The sequence below is a fragment of the Tympanuchus pallidicinctus genome, unplaced genomic scaffold, assembly GCF_026119805.1.
Source record: "Tympanuchus pallidicinctus isolate F22 unplaced genomic scaffold, pur_lepc_1.0 scaffold45, whole genome shotgun sequence".
In the NCBI taxonomy this organism is placed as follows: domain Eukaryota; kingdom Metazoa; phylum Chordata; class Aves; order Galliformes; family Phasianidae; genus Tympanuchus; species Tympanuchus pallidicinctus.
In genome coordinates this window covers 593,954-614,532 of record NW_026294764.1, presented here as the reverse complement: position 1 = coordinate 614,532, position 20,579 = coordinate 593,954, and the positions used below count along the sequence as shown (strand labels likewise).

Below are 20,579 nucleotides of genomic sequence, written 5' to 3'. Positions count from 1 at the left end.
CTGCTGAGGCTTCGTGGTGCCCAAAACAAAGGAAAAAAATCCGTTCATCCGCAAAGCGCCCCCAAAATCGGAGCGGCGCGGTTGGGGGGGAGGAAGGGGGGCGGCCATGCGCACAAACTCCGCCCCGCCGCTCAGGGATTTGGCGCGGCTGCGGGGCTTCGCCGGACCCCGCGAACGACGCTGCGTAGGAACAAAAGTTCGTGAATTAAAGCCCAAAGCGGCCACGTTCCGGTGCTACGGAGCGCCGCGAGGAACGGCACGGGGGGGCCGAAGGAAACGCCGCCGTACCGCGATACGAGGAGCGGCGCACGGACACGCGCGTTTCCCTCCACGGAAGCGGAGGCAGCAGCCGCGGCCTCTCGTCGCCTCCGCGCCGGAAGTGCCGTCGCGCGGTCCGATGGCGGCAGGGGGCGGAGCGACGCTGAGCTGCTGCCCACAGCCCCGCCCATCGCGCGCACGGGGCGGCCCCGCCGCCGTTCGTCCTCCCCGCCGCCGGGGGCGCTGCGCGCGGTGACGTCCCGACGCGGCGCGCGTGCGTGCGTGCGTTTGGCGCGCGGCGGCCCCGTATCCCGCGCGCGGCGGCGGCGGAGCGGAGCGCGAGGGGGCGATGGCGGGAGCGGCGGCTGCGGGAGGGCCGGGGGGCGGCGGGCCGGGGCCGGTGGCGCAGGGCCTGAAGGAGGCGCTGGTGGAGACGCTGACGGGGATCCTGTGCCCGGTGCAGGCGGTGCGCGCCGCCGCCGAGGAGCAGGTGAAGGTGCTGGAGGTGACGGAGGGTGAGTGAGCGCCGGGCCGGGAGGGCGGCCGAACTGCGGGCCGCCGGGGAACGCGGGGAGCGTCGGGGCCGGGCCGCGCGGCCGGGAGGGCGGCGGGCAGCCGGTAGGGCCGCGGGGGTGGAGCCGCCGCACCGGAGCCCTCGGGGCCTCAGCGGGAGTCTGCACGTGGGGCAGCGCTGTGCTGTGCTGTGCTGTGCTGTGCTGTGCTGTGCTGTGCTGCGCTGTGCTGTACAGAGTGCTGTCGGCACCGCGGGGTCTGCACGGCCTCCTCAGCCCTGAAGGTTCCGTGCTGGTTCGTGCAGCCGCAGTGCTGTGCATGGAGCTGCACTCCGTGTCCTGCAGGCACTCCCGGCGCTTCTCCGCTCCTCGCGGAGGCTTTTCCTACTCTGAAGGGTTCTTTGTGGTGCTCGAAGGTCTCTGTGCTCCTGAACTTGAGCTCAGAGGAGCCTTGTGGTAAAAGACAAGGACGATGTGAGGCTGGGTCTGCCCGGGGGTTGTGCGGTGACTGCTCCCAATGGACGCGAGGCGATGAGGGGAAGGCAGGCGGTGTGGCAGGAAGGTTCCCTGCTGCGATCTGTGTGCGATGCTCCCGTTGAGCCGTTTGTGGTGCAGCACACGGAGATGAGTTTGTTGCCACCACGGCTGTTGGGCAGGTAATGGTGCTGGTGCAGCTGTGCAGGTCTGGCAGTGCTGTAGGATGTGCAGGAACGCAGCAGGACTGTGCTTTGTGGGTAAAGGAGATCCAGAGGATGAGGAATGGAGTCAGAATAAAACGAGTTGGGAGGAATCTGAGAGCATCACTGAGTCCAAACCCTGTCATCTACACGTTCACTTTATCACTGTGTTACAGATATCCTGGGGTCTCCCAGCGCTTTGCTGCTGACCTCCCCAGCACATCGCAGCTCTGCTGTGGGTGCTTTAACTCCTTCACCTGGGGAAAGCTCCGCAGGCTGCTCCCATGGAGCTGCACGTGGCACCAAACCGGAGGGGATGGGAGAGATTCAGGCTGTGTGGGTCGGGGCTGCTGACCTTGGTGAGGACTGCCAGGCTGGGATCCCTTCATCTGCATTACTTTGTGCTGTTGGGAGTCAAGGAGCACGGGAGGAGCGAGCTGTATCCTCTTTGCAGATGCCAAGAGGAGGAGCAAGAGCAGCATTGTGTTTGCCAGCTCCGTGTTGTTGTGGGAGAGAAACGTAGATCACGTGAATCAGGAGTGCTTTAAAGTGCTGTAAAGAAACCAGAAATACGGCTGTCATTAAGCATGTTTTAAAGATACAACACTGACAGCAAAAACAAGGGCAGTGCAGCCATTAGATTCATGGAGTTGCAGAACGGTTTGAGTTCTAACCCTGACCCTCGAAGGCCATCTGGTCCCACTGCCTGCCGTGCACAGGGACACCCCCAGCCCCAGCAGTGCTCACAGCCCTGCCCTGGCCCAGGGAGGAACAGTTCCAGCTGCAGTTAAGGGGAGTTTAAACCGAGTGCATCTCAGAGTGTACTTGTTGGTAACCTGAGTTGCAACGTTTTTACCCGTGAGAGAAAGAAGTGAGATGCTGAGACAACAAACAAAGTTTGTGCAGGGAGCACAGGGGAGAATGAATGCTCAGTGATTCATTTGAGAAGCTCTGCACTGGAATTGTCTTCTCCTTCCCACGGATGAGTCACACCATTGGTATTGTGGCTTCCTCCAAAAATCTTGGTGAGTTTCTCTGTGTGGGAATGAAAGTTCTGACACAAACATTTATTTTGTGTTGCAGAGTTTGGTGTCCATTTGGCAGAGCTGACTGTGGACCCGCAGGGAGCGCTGGCCATCCGGCAGGTGAGCTCACAGCCAGGGCAGCGCTGCAGTTTGTGGGGCATCCTGCTGTGTCCTGGGGGAGCCAGAGCTGGTTTGCCTTTGTCCCTGCATTTTCCCTTGGGTATCTGTGGCTTTGTCACTCGTTCCTTCAGCATATCCAGGTGTGCTGACCTTTCCTTTCCTGGAAGCAGCGCTTTTGGGGCCGCTCAGCCTGCTGCTGGGCTGCGTGGTGCTGGCTGTGTGCAGTGGGCACCAGCAGCAGAAATCCTCTTCTGTCTGCCACAGCTTTTCCTGCTGGTGTTTTCCTCCTCGAAAAGGAGGTTTAGGTTCTGTGTTTCTGTGGTTGCGATGTGGCCCATACCTCGTGCTGTTGTAGAGGTGAGAAATAGCAGCCTTCTTGTGTCAGTGCTGTGTAGGCTGTCGCTGTGCAAGGAGTGGCCATCAGTTCAGCTTTTTACTGCTGTGGCTTTTACAGCAGTTTGGCAAAGACTTGCATTCTGGTAAAAGCAGTGTGCTGTGGTTGTGAGATTTGTTCCTAATTTGTGACCTCTCTTCTAATGCAGCTAGCATCTGTCATTTTGAAGCAGTATGTGGAAACTCACTGGTGTTCTCAGTCAGAAAAGTTTAGACCTCCAGAGACCACAGAGAGGGTAAGGCTTTGCTTCTTGATTCCTGATTTAAGATGCTTTATCTGTCAAGAATATTACCTGGTTCCCTGAAACAGGTCTTGGGACTGGTGCCCCAGAAGCGCTGCCCTTTTTCCTTCTGTCCCTTTGGGGCTGGGTGCCTGGTTCTCCTCCACCCAAACCTTACAAAGAAAGCAAACGCAGGCCCTGACATTGGAACCAGCGTTTGTATCAATGAGCCCAGGGTGTCCTTCATCCGTGTCTGCATCCCACCTCATGCAGCTCTGAGCTGGGGAAGGCAGTTGCTGTGTGCCTGCCGGAGGGCTTTGCCTGAGGAGAGAGCTGCCTTGCAGCACACCCAGCAGCCTTCCCTACACAGAAACACAGAATGCAGTCTGCCAGGTTTAGTCCTCTGCTGAGCATTTGTTTTGTAAACCTGACAGTGAAGCTGTACCAGGATACGGTCAGGTGCCATGACTTGGTTTTGAGCAGCTTGTCCTGTGACTGGGGATGTTCTGCTAAACGCTATGCTTCTCTACAGGCAAAAGTTGCTATTAGAGAGCTCCTGCCCAACGGGCTGAGAGAATCCATCAGCAAAGTGCGCTCCAGTGTTGCCTACGCAGTGTCAGCAGTGGCACACTGGGACTGGCCCGAAGCCTGGCCCGAGCTCTTCAACCTCCTGATGGAGATGCTGGTTAGTGGAGATGTGAACGCGGTGCATGGAGCCATGAGAGTGCTGACAGGTACGTGCACGCAGCAGGGCGCCCCGAGGAGGTGCTGCAGGCTTTTCCTTACCACAGCATTCTGTCCCTTTGTACTGCAAATGGAGCTAGAACTTGCTGCTGCTGCTCCGCAGGGCTCGGTGCCTGCTGGCTGCTGCTGGGAGCTGAGGAAGCGCAGCGTCAGGCTCTGTGCTGCGGGCTGCTTTGTAACTCCCTGCTCTCAGCTGTGCCACTTTCAGCATGACGTTTCTGCTGTCCCTCAGGGATTGCTGTGGGTAGAACAGCCGGCGCTGCTGTAGGCGAGCACGAAGCAGTTCGTTTCCCAGCAATCTCTATGTTGTTGTTTTGGGTTTGTTTTCTTCTAAGTCCCCTTGCTTTCCGTTCTGCAGAGTTTACGCGGGAAGTGACGGACACACAGATGCCACACGTTGCTCCTGTTATTCTCCCAGAGATGTACAAAATCTTCACAATGGCTGAGGTACATCTTCACTCTTAAATGGGTACTGAGTTGCATTGGTGGGAATGTTTCTTGGAGCAAAGAAACAGCAGATGTGGAGGTTGAGCTGTGCCATGGTAAGACTTAAAGTGTTTCCTCTGTGCTGTGCTCATTCGTGACAGCTAACGTTTCAGCTGAAATGTTAAAGCCAATAATGAAATAAAAGGGAATCAAATAAAGCAGGAAAAAAAAATCACTTAAAAACATCTGCTGTTCCCTGTCTGCTGTTTTACAGGTGTATGGTATTCGCACGAGGTCACGTGCAGTGGAGATATTTACCACGTGTGCCCATATGATCTGTAACATGGAGGAACTGGAAAAGGCAAGATTTCACCTATCCTGCAACACATATTGAATGGAAATGAAGTGAGGCTCTAAATCGTAACCTGGAAATGAAAGATAGGAGAATTCCATGGTGCCAGGTGTAATCTGGAGGAGTGGGTGTCACTTCCTGCTCGCAGAGCTGCCAGCTCCCTGCTTTCTGTGCACGTTTTGATGCTGTGCTTGGTTTCCATAACTGAGTTTAACAGACGTGCAGGGGCAGCTTGGAGGGAGGGGATCAGCCTGGGGAGGAGACGAGGCCCAGAACTTTGCTTGGGAATCCCTGGAGGAGCCTCTGGTGCCTGGGGCAGCACTTGTTTGCTGAGCACAGGGTGGCCCTTTGCTTTCCTGTCAGACAGAGATCTGTTGCCTGGAACTCACCTCTGCTTGCACTGATTTTTAACCAGGGTGCAGCCAAAGTCCTGATATTCCCCGTGGTGCAGCAGTTCACAGAGGCTTTTGTTCAGGCCCTGCAGATGCCTGACGGACCCACATCAGACAGTGGATTTAAGATGGAAGTCCTGAAAGTAAGTTGGTTAATACTGATAGGAACAATGGCAGTAAGCACTGCCAGGTGTGCTGGGAAGGAGAGAGGGCCGAGTGCTGTGTGTTGTGAAGCTTTCTGGCTCCCAGTGCCACGCAGTTTTGAAACACAGAATTGTGCCTACACTGAAGACGTGTGGGGAGCTCCATAGGGGTGTGGTGGTGCATTATTGGGCTGCAGGTTTTGGGTGAAGGTGGACAGCTGTGTTCCTTGAACAAAATCATACTGCAGTTACTGTAAAGAAGCATACAGTCTGTCATAACGATTAGCTTTGCTCCTGAGCCAAGAAATTAAATGCAGGAAGGTGCAGGAGGGTGCTGGTGTGGTGTTCAGAGGGCAGCTGTTAGGTTGGCTTTTGTGGTCCTGTTCAAGGCAGCAGCACTGTGGCACTGCATCCATGGCTGCCCCTGCTGTGCCTCTCCTCAGGGAGGGGAGCAGTGCTGCAGCAGCCACTGATGGATGGCAGCAGCTCTATGAGGGGAGCAGTGTTCTGGCTGGGTGCTCAGGGCAACCTGTGGGTTTGTCGCTTAAGGCTTCTAAACTAATGACAGCAATTTTCTAAGGCAAAAGGAATTCAGGTATAAGACCTATAAATTGCCTTTCCTTCCAGGAAAGTGCATTTTGTAGTCATTGTAATGCAGAAATGAGAAAACTCAAGGGATTGGTTAAGCAGATAAGATGATTGCAGGAGCTCCTGAAGTGCAGGGGCAGCAGGAGAAAGAATGGAGACGTTTTTGGTAATGCAGGTAATGCATTTTCAACCAGCTGCAAGATCTTTTTTTTTTTCTTTCCTCTCAGCAAAGTACTGAGAAGTAAACAACAGAAAGGTGCCTTTTTTTCTTCCCTATCTCTCGAGAGCAGTCCCAGCACGACTTGGGATTATTTCCATTGGTGGTGGAAGTGCAGCCCGTGAGCTGGTTTTGGTGGTGTTCCCTGGTTTCCCTTCTGATTGCTGCTCCTTGTGCTTCCAGGCTGTGACAGCGCTGGTGAAGAACTACCCGAAGCACATGGTGTCCTCAATGCAGCAGATCCTGCCCATCGTGTGGAACACCCTTACAGAAAGTGCTGCCTTATATCCTTTGCACTGAATGCTTTTAACTGGAGTAGGACAAGACAAATATCTTGTGCCCAGTAAGGATTGAACGAGGCTGAGGAGTGTGAGACCATGACCAGCAATGCAGGAATCTGCTGTGGAGATCCTGTGGGTATTTCAGTTGGGCTCCATGAGGTTCCTTTGGCCTGAGTCATTTACAGTAAACCATGGGAGCACCCACATCATGCTGGCTGCAGAACTGTGGCCAACCTCTGCATTCTCTCTGGTGCTCTTCAGTGAAAATTGCCTTCTTCAAACAATGCCTCATAGTGAGACTTCAGAGGAGAACCTGCTTTATCCCTTGCTGCAGCAGTAATGACTGGTTACGTTTGCTGCTGAAGCTGAATTTGCCTTTTAAATGTTATCAGTCATTACTTTGCTGGGCAGCCTGCAATGTTAAAGAGATGTTCTGGGGTTTTCGTGCTACGTGCAAACTGACAGGGCAGATCTTCCACGTCCGCCCCAGGTTTGTGCTGCTGTGGCTCCTCACCACTGGGAGCACGGAGGTGCAGAATGAGCTCCTTGTGCCCTGCTGGGCTGAGTCTGAGTGGATTCAGTGTGGCAGAGCTGTAGTGTGGGGGAACCTTTGGGTTTCCATGGAGGATTTGGTGTGTGCGAATGGAGTCGCCCAGGGCTGCTGTCAGGTGGTGGAGAAGTGGCTTCTACAGCTGGGCAGGAGATCCCAGGGCTCATCTTCTGCTCGAAACACAGCACTGTGTGCAACCCACGTTCCTAAGAAAGAAGGCATAGTCATTATTAGGATTTTTAATTCCCAGATGCATCTTAGAAACATACTTGTTTACTTAACTTCATCTACTTATGTGAGAACAGAAGTAAATTATACAGAAGAGGTGGAGGATCCTGTGGATTCCGATGGTAAGAACTTGTTGAACTGCACTCCTGAGTCCCCTTTTGAAGAGGAGTGGACTCACCTGAATATGACTGTTGTCAAAGCAGTTGCAGAAACACCTCGGGAGTTCATGCTTAATGTACATTTACAGTGTTGGAAGGAAGTGATGGACGCTGTTCTAAGTTTCATGTGGCTGTGATCAGTGAAGCTGCATAACTTAAGGTTTCTAACGACTCCAGGAGTGAGTTTTGCAGCAGTTTTGAGGTAAAACTGATGGGACAAAAGAAAACCAAACAGGTTTTATTTTGGGCTTGATAAATTTTAGTGAGGGGTGTGCAGTGATGTGGGAAGAGAGCAGAAGGTGATCGAGTCAGAGTCCTCCCAGGGCTGCTGCTGCCCTTGCTGGTCCAGGAGCAAGAACAGCCATTACCCCATCAGACAGCCTGGAAGTCTGTAACTGTATTTGACACCAAGTTTATACTACTGTGCATGTTGGCATTTGGAGTCATGGTCCTTTTTTTCCTTTCTTTGTTCAGGTGAAGTGTTGGGATTTGAAAATCTGGTGTTCAGCATATTTGAGTTTGTTCATGCCTTGTTGGAAAACAACAAATTTAAGAGCACAGTGAAGAAGGCTTTGCCAGAGCTGATCTACTACATCCTTCTTTACATGCAGATCACAGAGGAGCAGGTGAGCAAGTTTGTCTTGTGTAGGAAGCAAATGAGATAAGAGATTTAAACCAATTAGTGTCCTAGGAAGTGTTCAGTGCATGGAAGCTGCTGTAAGCTAACATGGTTACTCAGGGATGTGGTTTAGTGGACAGCTTTGTTGGTAGGTGGGTGCTTGGGCTGGATGATCTTAAAGGTCGTTTCCAGCCTTCGTGGTTCTGTGCTGTTCCATCAATTTGTCAGCATCCAGGTGTTCCTGTCAGTAGCACCTCGTGTGCAGCAGTGGAGGAATGTGCTGTGAACATGGAGGTTACCAAACTGAAATGGATGGCCACACCACAGCGATAGGGAAAGGATTGGGCAAGTGGTGTGACATAGTTTTCATGGCTATTCTTTGTGCTTCCAGGTCTCCCAAGCCTGAAAGCCATCTTCTGTTGGTCTTGTTTAGGTAGGCATGCATAAAAACAGGCATCTGTTAAAGCTTCATCTGCTTCTCCCATTTCTCATCTGTAAATGAAGCTGTGTAGCACTGATCTCAGCTCAGTCGTGAGTTTGTGAAACTGATTTCAGATGAGGGGCAGAGGAGCAAGATGGGCTGAGAACAGAGAGGGCCTCTTCTTTTCAAAGATTATTGCAACAGCATGTAAGAATCATTGTTGTTATCCTCCCTGTTCTCCTTGTCCTTGTGTTTCAGATAAAGGTTTGGACTGCAAATCCCCAGCAGTTTGTGGAGGATGAAGATGATGACACTTTTTCCTATACAGTGAGGATTGCTGCTCAGGATCTGTTGCTGGTATGAAAAACATTCCATGCTTAGAAGCAACCAAAGAATGAGAGCGATACATTTAGCTTCATTTTGAGTGTTTGGAGGAAAGCCTGCCTTTAAAAGTCTACAACTAAACGTGATTGTTTCCTCTGCACAGGCTGTGGCTGCTGATTTCCAGAATGAGAGTGCAAGTGCTTTGGCTGCAGCAGCTACGAGGCACCTACAGGAAGCTGAGCAGGCCAAGAACAGCGGTGCTGAGCACTGGTGAGGAGATGGGACAGCAAGGAGTTGCAGCAGTGGGTTCTGTAGTCCTGAGGGCAGTCAAGTGTTTGTGGCACTGCTGCTGATGGGCAAGGATGAAATCTGAGAACTGATCAGGAGAAGAAAAAGAGAGCAGGGGATTTCTCAGGCCAGATGCACAAACCTTCCTGTGCAAACCCTTCACCGGGTGTCTGCCCAGGCTCCTCCTTCCCTGCCCTGCACGTGGTTGTGAAGTGTTGCTCGTTGTGTCCAGGGAGCAGAACCTTCTCTTTCTGCTCAGTGAAGTGGGCTCAGAATTTCAGGCATCTCTCGGTGCTTCTGCACATGGAATAATCAACTGAGATGAGTTGGAGGCTGCAGAACAAGTCCTTTAATCCTTCAGAACAAAGTCTTTGTTTATTTATTTATTCTGGAGGGGGAAAGTGGTACAAGCAGCAGCCTTTTTTTAACCCAAACTATGAAAAGGGACTGGGAATGCTGCCTGTGCTGGCTGGGATTCCGAGTCCCCACACTGCAGAGTTTTGTGAATGTTCATTTGTTTCTGCTTTGGGATCAAGTAGGTAATTGTGTCAGCTTAGAGAAAAAGATCTGAATGGTTTTCCTTCAAATTCTTGATTTGTTTCTCGGGGTGATGGTGGGCAGAAAAGCCTAAAAGCATCTGGATTCTTCTACAGGTGGAAAATACACGAAGCTTGTATGCTGGCCCTGGGCTCAGTGAAGTCCATTATTACAGACAGCGTGAAGAACGGCCGAATCCATTTTGATATGCATGGCTTCCTGACCAACGTTGTTCTGGCAGACCTCAACCTTTCAGGTATGCCAGTCCTGGCTGTTGGCCACGATGCAGCTGAGTGCCAGAGCTTGGAAACTTCGTATGAGTGCAGGTGTGGTGTGTTTGTGTGTGTGTGTGTGTGTGTGCTGTGCAGAGCCAGCTCCACATTTTCTGTAAGCTGAGGCTGATGCTCATGGGGAGGAGGATCCCGTGAGTGGGAGCTCTGTGCACTTCTGCTTCCTGGATGGTGCTCCCTCAGCACGCAGGGAGGTCGGAGAAGTTGACAGAAGTCCTTGCAAATAATTGAACTTTGAGAAACTGTTTATCATTTAACGACTTTCCTGCTGGGATGGCAAAACTTTGGCTGACGGATGGAAGCAGCTCTGACTTCAAATTCATGGAACTCTCTCTGTCCTGCTTTGTTTCAGTGTCCCCCTTCCTCCTGGGCCGGGCCCTGTGGGCCGCCAGCCGTTTCACAGTGGCCATGTCCCCAGAGCTCATCCAGCAGTTCCTGCAAGCCACAGTCAGTGGTCTGCATGAAACCCAGCCGCCCTCTGTCCGAATCTCTGCAGTCAGAGCTATCTGGGGGTAAGCAAAGATACTCCAAACCTCAGGGATCTGTGTTAGAAATCACATTTTTAAAGCTTGTTCATCAAAATATAAAATTCCTGTACAGACTGTGGAAGTGATGGCATGGAATGAATGAAGTATCAGTGTAAGAAGTTTAAGTGAGCAGGTTCGAAGCAGAGTAACTCTGATGAGGAATAAGAAGTTGAGGTTCAAGGTTATGTACAGCACAGTGTTATAATAGACACAGTCCCACCTAGAAGCAGAAATGGATGCTGGTGACAAGCATGGAAATGAAACCATGGTTAGTGCTGTGCAGACACAGGTATGACTAACAGAATGTGTCCTTGTGGGACAGATCAGGGCAATAACAAAGTTGAGGGATGAAGGAAGAAGTGTACTGGTGGGGAGAGGTGCTAGAGGAGCCAATTGACAGAACAGGGGGGTGAAATACCCATCTATGATTAACCCAGTGATACGTATATAAAACACTTCATGCCTTCTGTGTGCATTTCTGTATCATGTCTAGCTACTGTGACCAGCTGAAGATCTCTGAGAGCACCCACGTGTTGCAGCCTTTCCTTCCCAGCATCCTTGATGGTCTGATCCATTTGGCAACGCAGTTCAGCTCAGAGGTGCTCAACCTGGTGATGGAAACGTTGTGCATTGTCTGCACCGTGGACCCAGCATTTACAGCAAGTGTGGAGAACAAGATCTGCCCCTTCACCATCGCCATCTTTCTGAAGTACAGCAATGGTGGGTGCTCAGGTCCCGCGGTTGGCTTTGCTCATGGATCCTGATCAGGATTATGGCTGTGCTGAACGTGTAATAAGCCAGAAATGAATGAACATTGATCCTTGCTGTAAAGCTAGCAGGGAAAGAGCTGCTGTGCCAGTTTGAAATAGCAGTAGCAAAAACTGAGGTGTTTGGTAGTTTGAGTAAATGGTGCTTTCTCTCTCCAGATCCAGTTGTTGCTTCTCTTGCCCAAGATATCTTTAAGGAGCTGGCTCAGATAGAAGCCTGCCAGGGTCCAATGCAGATGAGGCTAATACCAACTCTTGTCAGCATCATGCAGGCCCCTGCTGACAAGATCCCAGCAGGGCTTTGTGCAGTAAGTGCTGTGGTGGTACCTGGTCTGAGCTGGGACCGATTCCCTGTTCTTTAACATAACGGATGGCTGCTCTGCAGTAGAAAATTGCTTTAAAATGCCTTTGAACAATGACTTCAGTGTTTGGTAGATTTGTCTTTATGGAGAGAAGCAAAATGCAGCTGGGGGGAGATGTTTCCAAAATAATGTGCTCTGTGGACTTCCTCACTCCCTGCAGTTTGTCCCCAGCTGTTCTGCTGTGCCGTAGTCAAGTTTCACCAGTGACAGTCACTCCTGAATGGTGTTGCATTCTCCAGCAGAATACACAACTGTTCCTTGTGGTTTCCTCTGAGTTTTTTTCTGATTTATGTGTCACATGTCTAAATTGCTGGAGATAAACTGTAACATTTGTTGTTTCTTTAAGAAGTCCACTTAGAAAAGATTGAGCATTGACTCATAGAATGATTGTATGAAATTAAGCCCATAAATATCTTAATAAAAATGTTTATAACCTGCATATTGATCAGTATTGCTGTAGCAATCACTAGTAGGTGATTAAAATAAATGCAGATCAAGATAAACTGGAACAAATCAGCAAGGAGGATTCTCTGGCTGCACTGATCACTGTCGGGATCACGTACATCCCTGTGGAGCTGTTTGCCACACTGAGTGGTTTTACACCACTCTTAGTGTTTAAACTGCCCTGCACAGCACACAGCACCGTGTGTCCATGGCAATTTCAGAGGCTCTGGGTGCGTGGCTTTTAAAATAACTGAAGTATTGCTGTGTGTGACATCAGGGTGTGATGGCAGTGCTGGGTCGCATCCCTCCTGCTCGTGACTGCAGTGCTTGCAATGCTGACTTTGTGTACTGTGGCTGCTGTTGTGACAGTGCTTTTGTTTGTGGTTTCCTTTCAGACTTCTATTGATATATTAACCACAGTCGTGAGGAACACCAAACCTCCTCTGTCCCAGCTCCTGATCTGCCAAGCGTTCCCTGCAGTGGCTCAGTGCAGCCTGAACACAGACGACAATGCTACCATGCAGGTAACACTGCAGGGAGTGGTAAGAGCTGCAGGGACAGGAGAGTTTGAGGGAAGTGAGCAAATGAGACAGTTGGCAAAGCCTTCGAGGGAGCCCAGGCCTTGTTTGCCAGTAGTTGTATCATCAGCTCCTGGGAGGCTCTGCTGCCCAGTCTGTCATTAGAGCATTGCTGTTCAGGGACCTGCGGTCACTTCTGCTGAGATCATTCTGTAATGTGCAGGATCAGAGTGAGCAGGCTGGCAGCCTTGCCCTGTTTGGTTTTTTTTCTGTTAGTGCTCTGGAGCACGTAAAACCTCACTGCTTTTCTTCCCCCATGATAATGCTCATGACATCTAGGAATGGCAGAGGCTGTCAGCAGGGAATGCTCTCAGGCATGAGGAGCAGAGCCCCTGCATCTTGTTTCGTGCCATCTTCTCGTGTGCACATTTAAGTGGGAAGGGGAAGATAAACTTTTGGTTGGTTTACGTACTGAATGGAGGGAGAGCAAGGATTCAGCTCACAGGGGCAGTGCTGGTCTGTGCTGTGCTTGGTAGCAGTTTTGCTGTTACCTGCTGATGGCTTTGGAAAGGGAAATTCTAACAGAGTGCCTTTCTCTTACAGAACGGTGGCGAGTGTCTGCGTGCGTACGTCTCCGTGGCGTTGGAGCAGATTGCACAGTGGCACGATGAGCAGGGCCACAACGGGCTGTGGTACGTGATGCAGGTGGTCAGCCAGCTTCTGGATCCGAGGACCTCAGAGTTCACTGCTGCCTTTGTGGGCAGGCTGGTCTCCACTTTAATTTCCAAAGCAGGGAGTGAGCTGGGAGAGAACTTGGACCAGATTCTGAGAGCCATCCTGAGCAAAATGCAACAAGCAGAGACACTCAGTGTAATGCAGGTGAGCAGCCCAGGAGGGTGAGAGGAAGTGCTGGGAAAAGAAACTGACAGATTGAAAAATAAAAGTGTGTGCCTGATTGTTCATGGGTTCTGCATACCCTGTGAGGTGGGCAGGAAATGGCTGGCTCTGCTCATCCAGCACTGTGTGGATTACCAGGTAAGCCAGGCTCTTGTTGGTAAGCTTTCATGCACCTTAAATAGTCTCATGACCTTTTGCTTGCAAGGACTGAACCTTCAGAGAGCACCTTCAGTAGGGCTGTGGTGGCAGGGCAGCTTCTGAATGTGTGTGAACAGCTTGGAGCTGAGAGCAGGTGAGCATTAGGAGATGGGGCGTGCAGTTGGCCTGCATCAGGACAGAGGTCAGGTGAGATATCAGTCTGCTCTGGCCTTGGTCTCCTTTTAGTGGCATGGTTTACAGAATAATTTTATCCCAGTAGTGTTAATTCTCTTTCTCGTATGTGCCTTAAAGTTCAGCATCTGCTGATGCCCTGTTTCCTGAGCAGCAGCTGTGGGAAGGCATTGCTGCCAGGACCCTCTGCCCTCGGTGAAGAACCTGGCTGAGACTCATCTGTTCTGAGCCTTTTATCTTGGGTAGCTCTGATTTGAATGGTGCGTTTTTTCAAACCAGTACACAGTGAAACATCAGCATCAGCACAGAGTTCATCTGCAGGCCTTGATTTTTTTCAGTTTTTCCCCCTTGGAAACACTGTTCATTCATAGCCATGCAAAATGGCTCTTGCTTTGGCTATTTTGGGATTTAAAAGATGCAGAAGCTTAAATCTGAACTAGTCATGTGAAGCCCCTGCAGCTGTGGAAGACAACAAGCGCCCAGTGATGTTGGATTTCTTCTCTGTCTTAGCCTGAGATGGGAGTCTGCAGTAGGACAGCTTTCCCCTGAAGGAGCCCCTGCAGATGCCCTCAGCGTAGGGGCTGACGTTTGGTCCTGGTCTGCAGGGGCAGGACTGTAAATCTGTCTTGTAAATACGTTCCTAAAGCTTGCAGTTTGAGATTCAGAGCAGGAGAAGTGCTGCTGCATTATGGTGTGATGGCTGGGAGACGTGCTGGTGATGGAATACCTTGGGGTGGAGAAAATGGCTGTGGACAAGCAACTTCTGTGCCTTAGCATGGTGAGCATTCCGAGCTCTTTGTGCACAGGGCTGTGTGTACAGCATTGGACCAGCAGAGTTGGGTACCTGCACTGCCTGCCTTTGCCATGGGATGTTTTTGGTGGTCGGAAGCCACTGCAGCCTCTCCTTTTTTTTTTCCCCAATGTTGTTTTCAGCTCTGCATTAGGAAGCTTTGCTGACTTGAGGCGTGGGTGTGAGCAGATGGACTCCTGATTGGACTCCTGACCTGCTTTTTGTGGGTCAGATATCACTTCTGATGGTAGCAGTATCCTTTCCTGCTTTTGTAGCACACTGTATCTTGCAGATGGTTTTACTTTTCCTCCTGGGGTCGGTCAGCACCATCTCCATTCCTGCAGGGCGCTCCATTTCTTGAATATTTGATAAAACATTTTCAGCTCCTAAATAATGTACAGCTCATGTTTCCTTTTTTTCCCTGGCAGTCCTTGATTATGGTGTTTGCTCATTTGGTTCACTCACAACTGGAACCACTCCTGGAGTTCCTGTGCAGCCTCCCTGGACCAACAGGCAAGCCTGCCCTGGAGTTTGTGATGGCTGAATGGATGAGCAGGCAGCACCTGTTCTATGGGCAGTATGAAGGCAAAGTCAGGTAGGATGTTCTGCTGCACCCGTGCCTTAATGGCAGCTGGCTGATCATCCTCTTGCACTTAAACGTGCTGTGTGTGAGGGAAGGGGGAGCTGGTTCACACTCGCAGTGCTACGCCTGCATTGGGCAAAAGGAATTATTTTCCTGTGCTGTCAGTTCTGCTCAGGAGAGCTGTGGTAATTGGAGCAATCCCTGATGTTCCTCAGTGCTCCTATTGCTGCCCCGTGTTCTGTGCTGGAAGAGGGGCGCCCAGGTGGGAAGGGGTGCCTCAAGTGAGCAGGGGGCTGGTTGTGACACTGCAGTTGTGTGAGCAGGATGAGAAGAATTGTTTCTGGACGTGAAATTCTCATTAAAAGCTGCAGTGGAAGGTCGGGGCACTGTAGAAGGGTTTCCTAAGAGAATTTGATGATTTCTCATTGATTTAACGAGTCAGCAAAGTAAATGAGAGGCAGCACGTCAAAGAGATGAATGTCAGAACGATGGAGGCGGTCGATGGATGCTCAGCACTGTTGGCAGTTGTGCTTGCTCTGTTGTGTTGCTCAGCAGTGATTCCTCCCATTCTGGGCGAGCTGAGAGCTGTGCAGGGTGCTCTGAGGCCGTGGGGGCACAGCGCTGCAGGTGACAGGATTGTGAAGTCTGTTGTACAGCTCTGTGTGTCATCCAGCACGGCAGTGGTTTGTGTGCAGGTGATTTGGCAGTGCTGTGCTCTGTTCTAGGCCCCCATTTGGGGTTATTTACAGCAGAGGAGCTCACGATGCATTAGGAGATGCTGGATGTTTTCTGAGTAATGAAGAGAAGCCTTTGCAGAAGAGCCTGCTGTTCAGACCTGGGGAAACGGCAGTTACTAAAAGGAAAACGAATGGCTCCCACTGAGGGGCTTAACCCCTCTGTGTTCCTCACTCCCTGTCCTGTGGATGGTGGGTTGAAGAAGCGGCTGTTCCACATCTTAATGTAAAACAGGAGAAACTGGAGAGCTGCAGCGCTTGTTCTTGGTGGCAGGGATCAGAAGGGGCACCTGGTGGCTGCCTGGGGACCTTCCCACGTCCCTCCTGCTGGGTGGGCCGGGCGGCGCAGGGGATCCCCATCCCTAATTGTCCCAATCTCTGCTCCCCAGCTCAGTTGCTCTGTGCAAACTCCTGCAGTACGGCATCAACACGGATGACAAACGGCTTCAGGACATCAGGGTGAAGGGAGAGGAAATATTTAATATGGATGAGGGAATACGGACACGATCAAAATCTGCCAAAAGTAAGTCGTGATTTTGCTGCCCTGCCTTTTTGTTCTGTCAGTGGGGCTGTGAGGGGTCTCACCAGGTCACACAGAGCTGTGGGAGGGATTTCCCAGAGGAGGTGCAGGTTGGTTTGTTAAAACGAATCCACGCATCAGTGTTGGTACAGAGCAGCTCAGGTGCTGCCTGGTCCAGTTGCTGACTTCTGAGCACCTAAATTAGTGCTCCCAGCTCTTGATAGGGTCTTTCTGTCTGTAATTAGGCACAAACAACTTCTCATGAGGAGCAGCATGAACGTATCTTCTTCTTCTCTTACAGATCCTGAACGCTGGACAAACATTCCTTTGTTAGTAAAAATCCTGAAATTAATAATAAATGAACTCTCAAATGCAATGGAAGCAAACGCATCTCGACAGACCACTGCAGATTGGAGTCAAGGTGAAACACTGGGATTGATTTTTCCTCTTTAATGGCTCAGATCTACTCTGTAATCTCTTCAGAAGCATTTATAGTAATAAGAAACCGACACTAATAACTATTACACCTGTAATTAGTACCATAGAGTCTTTGGAGTTGGAAGGGATACTTAAACGGCACGTAGTCGAGTCTAGACTCCCCTGCAGTGAACTGGTGTATGTAGTTAAACAAAGGCTTAAGTAGTAATTCAGAGGATGAGTCACTTTGGTGTCTTCTTATACCTGGAAATTATTGGGAAATGGTGGCCTCACACGTGGAGTTGTGCCTGGAAGTCAGGATCTGACTACAGCAGGGAATTGCCCTTGCTTTGGTGTCTGGTTTCTTCCTCCTGAGGGACAGTGATGGCTGCAGGTCTCCCTTTGCCCCTGCAGAGCAAGGCTTTCTGCACAGCTGTCGGCTGTTGTTGTCAGGTGTTGTTTATGTCTGGGAATGTTTGTTTTCTGAACAGATGATTCCAACGATATGTGGGAGGACCAGGAAGAGGATGAGGATGAAGATGAAGGCTTAGCAGGACAGTTCTTATCAGATATTCTTTCCACAAACAAGTATGGTAAGTCACAGCTTTTTACTGCTTCCTTGGGGATAAAACAGGGACGACATTCTTGTCTGAGTTCTCTTTCTTTGACAGCAGTGCAACAGAGATGAGAGGCAGAGGGAAGAAGTGGGGTTTTGTTTCAGACAGGAGGGTTTGAATGCTCTGCAGGCTTCGTGCTGCTGTGAGGTACAGGCAGGAGCTCCTGCTGAGGGAAAGTTGGTGTCAGAGGTGTAGGTGTGACCTGGGAATGGCAGCGTCACAGCAGTGGCTGAACTTGCTTGTGGAGCGGTCTTGAAACAGAAGTGCTGCATAAAGAAATGGAGCACGTATGATATTCCTGCTTTCCTCTCCAGTTTGCATACAGTCTTAGTAAAGAGAACCTTGCAGGCTGACACGGTAAGGAGGCTGCTTGCTGAGCACAGAACTGGAAGTGTGGTGCCCTGACCTAAGATCAGGACTGAGATACAGCGCACCTTACAGTGCACCCTACAGACTTGCTCCCCCAGCATCCCATGTGTGCTCAGCTCAGCCCTGTGTTCCCTGGCTTTGACCCCTGTGTACCAGGGTGCAGTTTTGTTTCCAGCCACAGAAGTTCAGGAGCAGTGCTGGGTACAGAACTGCCTGCACAGCAGCACTGAAGCTACATGTGGGTTGCTGTGTTTCAACAAGAGTCCAATAGAACACTCCCTGAGGTGTTCTGCTCTGTTTGTTGTTAAAACGGGCTGCCTTGCCTCTGACAGATGAGGACTACTATGAAGATGATGAAGAGGATGACCCAGATGCGTTAAAGGACCCTCTTTACCAGATAGATCTCCAGGTGATGCTCTGCAATGAGGTTTTTTCATGTTTATCAAATGATGCCTGAGCTGTTTTTCCCTACTCTGTCTGTAACTTGTGAATGAACAGAACTTTCTCAAGCAGAGGGAGGTGAGACTTTTATCCGTGAGCTCCGCAGCTTTTTGCTGAAGTCAGAAGCAGGGTGGAGATGGGAGCTCACATAATTCCCTGCTGCTGCCCTGTGCCATCCTCTGTTCCTCCTTGTGAGCTCCCCCTCAGCCCTTCCCCTCTGTGCCCCCTCTGTTCCTTGCTGTGTGCTCACGTTCATGTCTTGATGCAGGATAGAAGCAGGCTTTCCCAGGAGGTGATGCTGACTGCTGCTCTCTGTCTCCCTTGCAGGCGTATCTCACTGACTTCCTGTGTCAGTTTGCACAGCAGCCCTGCTATGCCATGTTTTCAGACCATCTCAATGAGAATGAAAAGCGAGTGCTGCAGGCCATTGGCATATAAGCCCACCCAAGAGAGCACACTGATCATATCTGAACCATGTTTCTTGGCTTATTCCATGTTTTATGACTAAACATAAAACGTTCTCTGGTGCCCACCTGCGTGTTAGAGGTGGATGACGGCCTCGTGGCGACGTATTGAGCCTCATCTTAACAAATCTGCTAAGGGAAGGAATACTCAGAAAGCAGCAAAGACGGAAGTCTGTTGAGCTTTGCACATTGGTCTCACCATGGGAGCACTTTCATTTTCCACAGTAACTTTCCAGGAAGTTCTTAAAAAAAGAAAAAAAAAAAAAAAAGCAAAAAAAAAAAAGCAAAATGTGTCCTTAATATTTTTAAAAGCAAACTGTCTCTGCCTGTGAAGAGGCACTTAACTGAGCTCCACACAGCACAGCCGGACTGAGCAGGGCATTGGTCACTCACACATCGCCTGGACGTATCTCCAGGCATTCGGAAGGTGGTTCCTCTTGGTGCAGCACACAGGGTAAATATCTCCATCTTTTTATAGAACCATGGACTCTTATCAGAGATGCCTGAGCGCTACAGAACCTGTTTGCAGGAGTCTGGATGGGAAGCTGAGACAATAAACCAGAGCATATCTTCTTTCCTGTTGCTCACGTTTACTGCCTGGTCCCACGGGAGCAGTTCTGTACCAATGCCTTGGTGTGCAAATGCTGAGGGGAGCTGCCTCTGTTCTGCTCCTGTGCCACGTGGCTGCCGGAGGCGTCGGATTTACGGAGCACAAGGAGCCACCATTTTGGGGGAAGAAAACCGACTGTATTGAACAGCTGTGCTCCATGACAGCCACTCTGAACTGCTTTGCTTCCTTCACACTCCTGTGTGTATTTTTATAGGGTGGTAAAATAACGTTTGCAAATTGATTTACCCGTAAGAACGGCGTGATGTATCTCACAACACCTCTCTGCCTTTGGTTCCCCCTTGGGGAAGATGAAAATAAAACTATTGAAATGTACACCAGTATCCTTCTTGTAAAGCAGACATAAAAGGAAATGGCACTCGTTTCCCAGAGTCACTTTTTCAGATGTATTTCTCCCTAGGAAACCTTCCCTGTGTGCTGCCTGAGGATGCTAGCATGTTTCACAGGAGTCATCCAAACTGAAAAGGAGTCCTGTAACGGATGCATCTGCTTAAAGGGAAAGGCTGACCCACTGTAGAGGTTCCTTTCTTAAGAAAGGTATTGCTGTTCCTTTGTGGAATGACATGCTTTGAGTTGTATCTGAAAGCCTCCAAGGAGTAATCGTGTATCCTGCTGGTCTGATTTAGAGTGCAGCTTTCCAGGTTTTTACCAGGAGGGGGTGACAAATTAACTCCTTACCAGACAAAGATGGCACAGCGTGTTGGGTGCCTTTGGGAAATAGCTCCGTGCTGCAGTGCTATGAAGGAGAGCAGGCAGAGCTGGCGGCCCTGCGGTGCTGCAGCAGCAGTGTGAGCCCTCAGTGCTTCTGTACCAACAGCTCTGCGAGAACCTGAGGGACTGATTTGTGTGTGGCTCTGTCTGCGTTCACTGTTATCAGGTGAGGTGAAAGTTCTGACCAGAAGTTTCCATGCCGTTAATTTGTGGCATCTTTCCCTGCCACATCTTTCCCTGGGTCTGGTTGAGGGCGGAGTGGAGCTGCGCTGGGGCTCCGTGCGTTGGGACGCTGCCGGCTGTGCTCCAGCCGTCCTTTGGGCACGTTAAGCGGGATGACAGACGGGAGCGGCGCGGTGCTGCCGATCCCATCCCCTGTCCGCAGCAAAGAACCCAAGGCTCTTTGTGCCCGCAGTCCCAAATGCTGAGCGGCGCTTTGCGCGCTGCCCGCTGCAGCTCCCGGCAGCCCTTCCGCCTTCCTCGCGTTCTCCTCCCGCCCCCGGCGGGGCCGCGGGTCACAGCGCCACGTGCGGGCAGGGAAGGGCGAAGCCCGCAGCGCCACGTGCGGCAGCGCGGTGCGTTGGGTGCGGGGTGCGCGGGCGCAGCAGCGCGGGCCGGGCGGTGTTTGGGTAAAGCGGCGCCGGGCGGGCGGCGTTTGTCTGCTCTGCGCAGCTGCTGGGTACCGGGCCGGATTGT

The 20,579-nt window shown here is 51.1% G+C and overlaps 1 protein-coding gene across 1 annotated transcript; it reads left to right on the top strand.

The window, feature by feature from the left end:
* The first annotated feature begins 607 nt into the window (after positions 1-607).
* IPO9 (importin 9) lies at positions 608-19,487 on the top strand. The gene is made up of 24 exons (XM_052702544.1): positions 608-773; positions 2,531-2,592; positions 3,135-3,221; positions 3,739-3,940; positions 4,309-4,397; positions 4,651-4,737; positions 5,144-5,263; positions 6,252-6,352; positions 7,191-7,249; positions 7,760-7,911; positions 8,584-8,682; positions 8,813-8,919; positions 9,591-9,730; positions 10,117-10,276; positions 10,785-11,011; positions 11,218-11,366; positions 12,260-12,388; positions 12,986-13,261; positions 14,828-14,994; positions 16,106-16,239; positions 16,538-16,657; positions 17,145-17,246; positions 17,972-18,048; positions 18,408-19,487. The coding sequence occupies exons 1-24, from the start codon at positions 608-610 to the stop codon at positions 18,516-18,518; spliced, it is 3,123 nt and encodes a 1,040-aa protein (XP_052558504.1). The 3' UTR covers positions 18,519-19,487.
* Positions 19,488-20,579: the final 1,092 nt, after the last annotated feature.